This window comes from Daucus carota, chromosome 1 (genome assembly GCF_001625215.2).
Source record: "Daucus carota subsp. sativus chromosome 1, DH1 v3.0, whole genome shotgun sequence".
In the NCBI taxonomy this organism is placed as follows: domain Eukaryota; kingdom Viridiplantae; phylum Streptophyta; class Magnoliopsida; order Apiales; family Apiaceae; genus Daucus; species Daucus carota.
This window is the reverse complement of record NC_030381.2, coordinates 36,050,575-36,058,140: the sequence shown is the minus strand read 5'-3', so window position 1 is coordinate 36,058,140 and position 7,566 is coordinate 36,050,575. Positions and strand designations below refer to the sequence as shown.

General features: G+C 34.0%; 1 protein-coding gene and 1 long non-coding RNA gene across 2 annotated transcripts; both read left to right on the top strand.

The window, feature by feature from the left end:
• On the top strand, positions 1 to 1,893 carry LOC108221838 (uncharacterized). Its single transcript, XR_010285816.1, has 3 exons — positions 1 to 1,498; positions 1,616 to 1,743; positions 1,838 to 1,893. It is a non-coding gene; the product is annotated as an uncharacterized LOC108221838 (long non-coding RNA).
• A 3,805-nt stretch (positions 1,894 to 5,698) lies between these two features.
• Positions 5,699 to 7,012, top strand: LOC135146820 (cysteine-rich receptor-like protein kinase 3). Its single transcript, XM_064086245.1, has 4 exons — positions 5,699 to 5,731; positions 5,915 to 6,189; positions 6,306 to 6,450; positions 6,538 to 7,012. The coding sequence occupies exons 1-4, from the start codon at positions 5,699 to 5,701 to the stop codon at positions 6,733 to 6,735; spliced, it is 651 nt and encodes a 216-aa protein (XP_063942315.1). The 3' UTR covers positions 6,736 to 7,012.
• The last annotated feature ends 554 nt before the right edge of the window (positions 7,013 to 7,566 follow it).

Sequence of the window (7,566 nt, the reverse complement as noted above, 5' to 3'; positions counted from 1 at the left end):
GAAACTAAATTTCTGCACTCTCTTTGTTCATTTTCCACCAAAACCTCATCATACTTAACAGTAAATGCAAATTCCTTTTGCGCAGTCTTCTCGATTTGTTATTGCCTAATTTTTCAGTCTTGTTGTGGATAAGCTATTTCTTCTAGTAGCCTAATTATTTTTTTAAGCACAAAGGCTGTAATTGATTTGATAGATTTCGACTCCCAAGTTTTATCTTACAACTAAGTTATTATAATTTTTTATGTTAATAAATTATAATTGACTATGTTGTTGTATTTCTTGCAGGATAACTTATCAGTTAGCATGTCCATTCAAAGGCAGTTGCCAGGAAATTCTTTTACAACTCCAGTTGCAGAGCCCAAGAATGATCGAGCGAGTTCTTCTAGGGCTTCCGGAGAAATTGGATTATGGAAGGGCCATGAGGTTAACTCGGAGTTTTTGAGCCTACTTGATTGCATAGAGAAGAAGTATCCAGAAACCTTTGACCACTTCACCACCAATAGCAAAAAGTTGTGTACAATGAAGCTGAACATGTTTTGTACCATAGTCAAAGACTATACCAGAACGTCGATGACTGAGGTTGATACTGAAATGATTGCGGAGTATAGGGTTCAGTTTGCTGACTTGCAAAGATCATTCAATGTAAAATGGCTGGTCAACCATCTGAATTGCGTTGAACAATTCCAGATAACACACCTCCTACCAGACAAGCTTGATGCAGTTGACTCTTGGATTGCTGATGGCACTCCTGATGCTGGCTACATCGGAGATGATCTATTTCGTGGTCCTTGATATGTTGTTGTATTACTTCATTTTGTTAGTGTTTTTGCTTGTGTCTTTCCTGACTGTTAGACTTATATCTGGTAACTGATTGGATAAGGTGGTTTCTTTTGAATCCTTCCTGACTATGAAACTGGGATATGTTTTGGATTTGATTGGCTGAGATATTTTCTTTATAAAATTAATTTCTGCTGAACTGCAGTGGGAGACTAGTTGCATAGTTGTAGGTACCTGTACTTAATTGGAATATATTTTTTGAGCCAAATTGCTTTGGTTCAAAAACTATATTCAACCCTCTGATATCACACTACTGATATCAGACTACTGATTTCACACCTTTCCTGAAAAGTGGTAATATTTCTTTTCAACCCTCTGGTAAAATTTTGAGCTTACTGTCTTTGCTATGCATGCTGTACTAAAATTGATGGATGCGCGGCCACGCTCTGTGATACATTAAAGTGTGGCGCATTGCTAATATGGACATCTATTATTTCTTTCTTGTCTCTTAATCACTAAGTGTGTAAGATTTAAGAAAAATCATAGCGCGCAAGGCTTTAGTAATGTGATGCTGTGTGCTTTATATAGGGAGTTCAAGCAACAGGAAGGCAATTTTAATTGGCAGCATTGTGGGGATAGCAGGGCTTATATTGATTATGACAATATATATATATATATTTATGGTACAAAGTTTTAGGGAAACGAATCGCAGCACCAAGAGGTGACTATTTTCTGTTGCTGGGAGTTTTAGTTCATCTCTTACTATATCTGCAATATCATCGCTTCTTCATGTGATAGCTATGTCTGTTACAGTGCTAATCATGTGCAACTGTACCAGGTGACATATTGGGAGCAACTGAATTGCAAAGCCCTACAAAATACAGTTATAATGACTCGAAATTAGCTACAAAAAATTTCAGCATAGTAAACAAACTTGGAAAAGGTGGTTATGGAGATGTATACAAGGTATATGTGTACCAAGATCTGTTCATTTGTTTATTGATGATAAAATTACAAATTGGTTTTTCAACCTGTTCTTACTTCATCCTGTTGTCGACAGGGAACTTTAAAGAATGGGGATATTGTTGCAGTGAAAAGAATAGCATTAGACGCCAGCACTACAAGAGAAAGCGTTTCTGCCAATGGATTTTGCTAAGGGAAATTAGTCCGTTGGTAGTTCCCAACGGATTTGTAACGATTTGATTAGGCAATGTTCTGCCAACCAAGTCTTAACAAAATACCCACGCTTATTTACCAACGAAACGTTCTGTTAGAAAATATATTCACATAATAGAATAGTAACAAAAGGCCAAGGAATGAACAACAGACTAGTAACGAAAACATCTGTTATTACGTTCACTGATATTCCGTTGATAAATACTAACTGTTCCGTTAGTAATTGATTATTAGTTTTATAATATGGGCAATTAATATACACTACATGGGCACATGCACGGATACAATGCCAGTCTCTTAGTTGACATATGTGTCATGCTAAAGCCCAATGGGCTTTAGTCGATTAAATTGATTTGAGTCGTAGAAAAAGGCCAATAATATAATGGACTTTGATATGTATTGTAAATATTAAGTATTATTCTTGGATTTATATATGTAACATAATTGTTAATTGGCTCATCTTTAACTAGAAATTTTATATTACATTATTAACTAGAAATTTTATATTTTAAATTTTTTTTTAAAATTAATCTTTTATGTGGTATGTGGATTTTATAGTCAAATGCGGTCAATTTACCTACCCGAAACATAAAATATTTTTATTTTTGATGATCCAACTATACGGATATTATTGTAATGTAATAATATTGATTAAAAAATTTAAAAAAAAATTAGCCTTTTATTTGGTATGTGGATTTTGTAGTCAAATGCAATTAAATTACTTAGTCTTTAATGGAATACTTACCCGAAACATAAAACTATTTTTTTAAAAAACAATTTGGACGATCCAATCGTACAGTTGTTATTAAAACGTGTTAATATTGGTTAAAATAAATTTTAAGAAAATATGTCTGTTATTTGGTGTGTGAATTTTGCGGTCAAATTACTTAGCCTTCAATCGAATACTTACCCAAAACATGAAACTGTTTTTTTATAAATCATATCAGATGATCCAACCGTACGGATATTATTGTAATGTGATAATATTGATTACATTTTTTTAAAAAAAATTAGCCTTTTATTTGGCGTGTGGATTTTGTAGTCAAATGCAATCAAATTACTTAGCCTTTAATGAAATACTTACACGAAACATGAAATTATTTTTAAAAAAATCATTTTGGATGATCCAACCATACGGATGTTATTATAACGTGTTATATTGATTAAAAAAATTATTTTAAAAAAATAACCTTTTATTTGGTGTGTGGATTTTGTGGTCAAATGCGGTGAAATTACTTAGTCATTAATCGAATACTTACCTGAAACATGAAACTAGTTTTTAGAAAATTATTTTGGACGATTCAAACTATATGGATGTCATTTTAACATGTTAATATTGATTAAAATTATTTTAAAACAATTTAGTTTTCTTTTATGTATGAATTTTTAGTCAAGTACGATAAAATATTTATTTAGCCTTCAATGAAATTTTAAAAATCCCGCACAACCAAAAATTTTCCCTTGTTTTGTGAATCTCCCCCAACCATTTTCCCCCCAACCCCAACCCCAAAATTCACAAAACTCTCCCCCCAAAATTAGCTCGGCCTCTCCCAAAACTCTATCTCTCTTTGTATATCTTTAGGTGTGTTTTGTAAAGGCGGCCACCTCCAAAGCTTCAAAATAATCAAAACTTATCACCGCCGCTGTTCGAGAATGAATTTCTTTTTGGAGATTCTTCGATTTAGTTATCAAATTAGTTACCATTAGGGTTTTACTCCGATTTTCTCTAGTATGATGTTGATTTTTGGGGTTCGATTGGTCGATTGTCATGTTTTATAAGTTATGTGGGTTCGATTTTGATGTTTTTACAATTAGGTTTATGTATGTTCTTATACGGGTTTCATGTTCTTGTTTCGATTTGCTGATTTCCTATTTTTCCTATTTGTTGATTTGTTATTTGTGTGGGTTTTGGATTTTGATGTGTGTGTATGTAATCCCCTTTTTTTTTCAGGTTCGAACACTTCGATTAGTAGCCGGAAAAACAGCTGGTGCGGTAGTAACGGCTAGCAAAGAGATGGATAAGAAGAAAAGGCCGATTTCGAGGTCATATCGTGCAAGTCTTTAGGTATAGTTTTGTTCCTTTATGTTTTTAATTGACATAATTTTCACATTTGCTGACTATATGATGGGGGTTTCTAGGTATACTTGTATACAATCTAACAAGTAATTATAGTTCTGAACAGGGAGCTTATTGTGAAATTGAATTGAGGAACAAGTTGTGTTATTGGTTCTAGTAGATTAAATTTATGTTGACACTTGATATATGCATTTTTTTTCACTCTGATGTTCCCTTTGGTTTGCTTAAGGTCAAGTACTGTTGCTTAATGCATTTACAAGTATCCAGAATAAGTTTGTGCGCCATAGTGCTACTTTAATCTATGAACTTGATGCCAGGGCACTTTAGTTTTACTAGAGAGTTTGGGTGTTTTCTGGAGGAAGTATATAGTGAGAGCAGAGTTTTTCATTTTCATCATGATTTACTCTAATGTTCACCTGTTGACTGCTGTTGATATGGGCTTTATCTATTTCTACATAATTTATTTTTGTCTTTGTTGTTGCTTCTTGATAATTTTCAATAATTGAAACTTTAGTCGGTGGATTCTTGACATTTTTATCTAAATCATATAGTATTCAGGATCTCCTGTAAAATGCCCACAAATCTTCAATTAATTAGAAGTCAAGTAATAGGCTTAAGGCCTCTGAGATTGTGTCTGCATTCTAGGTTTCACTACATTCTATATCATAATGTTGTTAAACTGCTTTTTAGCAAGTACTTGAGTTTTTGGTAGCTACATATAAGATTATCTAAGATATCAATTTATTCATGAGAGCAGGTGGATGACAAGTACCAATACATGTGTGAAAAAAAAGATAACAAGGTCCATGGAGTTGGCTCATTGCAATCTCTCTTTTATAAGCCGGAGATTCCTTGCAATCCATTCTTTGCTGATGCAGAAAATCAGAAGTTGCACGAAGAACTCAATGTGATGAAGGATAAGATGAAATCAATGGAGAATCAAATAGCTATGGTCGTTAGTAATTGATGGCTCCTTTTAGATATAGTACTAGAACACAATTGTATCGGGCAACTCTTAACTCATTTTGAAGATCGTAAAGAAACGTTTATTATGTGAAAAGAGCACACTTTTGTTATTTCTTTATTTGCATTTCTATAGACATAAAAATGAACAATTCTAGAAAATGAAAATTTTGCACTGTATTTGAGCATGCATACCAACAGAATGTGTTTTTATCTACTAACGGAAATTTAACAACCGAAAGAGTATGTTAGTTCTTTGTTGTTAATTTTAACAATTTAGACTATATTTAACATCAGATTTCCCGTTGGGCATTTGTTGCTAGAATTGCCAACCGAATATTCTGTTGGCGGGATGGTGTTTCTTTTGTTATTTTGCAAAATAGAGGTCTGTTACTAGATTGTTACTACTCGGTTGCTAACTTAGCAACGGACACCTAATTCGGTTGGCGAGGTGCTTCCCAACGACGTATACTCTAACGGTCCAATTCAGTGGCCATTCCGTTAGGAATCTCTTTTACCAACGGATTTTCTTGATTTGCCAACATAATATTTCGTTGGGAATAATGAAATTTCTTGTAGTGCAGGGTAGCAGAGACAATATTTGATAGTGAAGTTAGACTCATTAGTAATGTTCATCATCGTAATCTCATCCGTCTCCTTGGATGTTGCATTAAAGGACAGGAACTACTTCTTGTCATTGAGTACATGGCCAACTTCAGCCTTGAAAATTTCTATATGGTTAGTAAACTGATGCCACCATTGATGTAAAGTTCACACTTATTGATGTTTTTACTACATTCTAGCTTTAATTTTGCAATAACAGAAATGCTTACAGATTTGTTTGTGATTATATATTAGGATTGTTTTCACTAGCTTTCATCTTCTAGCAAAAAGAACACTGCTGATTTCTTGGTGCGTTAGAAGATTAACTATAAGCCTTATAAACTGTTACTGACTGAGACAGGTGAAAGGCGAGGGACTCTTAACTGGAAACAAAGGTTTGACATAATTTTTGGCACAGCCAAGGGTCTTGCCTATTTACATGAACAATATCATGTAAGGATCATACATCGAGATATAAAATCGAGCAACATATTGCTTGATGAAGAGTTTCAGCCAAAAATTGCTGATTTTGGATTTGCCAGACTTCTCCCTGAGAGCCAAAGTCATGTTAACACCAAATTTGCTGGGACATTGTAAGTCGATCTAATTAATTTAATTCTAGATATTTTCTTTCTTTAAAGTCGGGTTGCTGATCACTCATACACAACCAAGTTTTCTGTATATCACTCTCACTTTCTAACATAAACAGAGGGTATACGGCACCAGAGTATGCAATACATGGGCAATTGTCTGAGAATGTAGATACACATGGCTTCGGGATCGTAGTCCTTGAAATTATTAGTGGCAGAAGGTGCAATGATGTTCAATCTACCAATGAATACCTACTCGAAGATGTAAGTTCTTATGTGATTACTAACATAATGGACAACATTTTTCTCTCCATAGCTGATATGTTATACTACAAATTTTCATCGTAATAGGCATGGAGAATGTACGAGAACAACATGTACTCAGAGTTAATAGATAAGACACTAGACCCTGATGAATACAGGGTAGAAGATGTGAAGAAATGCATGGAGATAGGTTTATTGTGCACTCAATCTCCGGTGTCTTCAAGACCACCAATGTCTCAAGTTGTTGCCATGCTCTTAATTGGTAATACATCTGAAGATGCTTAGATTGCACACCTAGCATAACATCAGATAAAATGTGTATGAGCAGAGCTGTTTAAAAATAGACTTGTACAAATTGAAATCGAGATAGATAGTACAGAGAATAAATAATATGAAATCAAGATAATTAGTGTTCATGTTTAAGGTTTAACCAAGACTGACCAGATTATTTGTGGCGATTATTGGCAAGATATTAATTAATTGTTAGGGAGATATAGTAATCAACTAGGAGTAAACCTTGGTGGGTTTTGAACCCGAAACATCACGACATATCCTAATACTCCTTCCATCCCAAATTAGATGAGCTAGTTGACTTTGGGCACGTAACTTAAGGTGCATTGACCGACTAGTTCCGAAATTTATTTTTTTAATTTTTCTTTTGTAAATGAAAATTTCATATTTAAATTTTTATTTGCAAAAATAAAATTTTAAAAATATATAATATAGCTATGCGGTCAATGGACTTTAAAGTGCGTGCCCGAAGTCAACGAGCTCATCTAATTTGGGATGGAGGGAGTACAAAGTTACACAAACATAGATTCACGTTGTGCCACCAAACACACTCCATAGACCATAAGTGTACCATTAAGAGCAATAAATTATATATGTAAGTGAAAAGAAATGTAAGGAAAACTGTAGAGTCAAAACAACACGGAGATGCTTTTTATAGTGGTGGACGGGCGATATTTTCCATGTGGAGGCGATAACAGCGAGGTGAATAAATTATCATTATTATAGAGGAAGGTGAGGCGACAGTCACGAGGGTGTGGCGATAATAACGAGATGATTAATTGTCGTTTATGATGAATAATGTTGAGCACAAATTCTAGCATAATC

Excerpts from the sequence above, each read along its gene's own strand:
- LOC135146820 (XM_064086245.1), top strand. The coding sequence starts at position 5,699 with ATGGCCAACTTCAGCCTTGAAAATTTCTATATG. Across the intron at positions 5,732-5,914 it reads GCCTTGAAAATTTCTATATG|AAGATTAACTATAAGCCTTA; the intron begins GTTAGTAAACTG and ends TTGGTGCGTTAG. Across the intron at positions 6,451-6,537 it reads ATGAATACCTACTCGAAGAT|GCATGGAGAATGTACGAGAA; the intron begins GTAAGTTCTTAT and ends TCATCGTAATAG.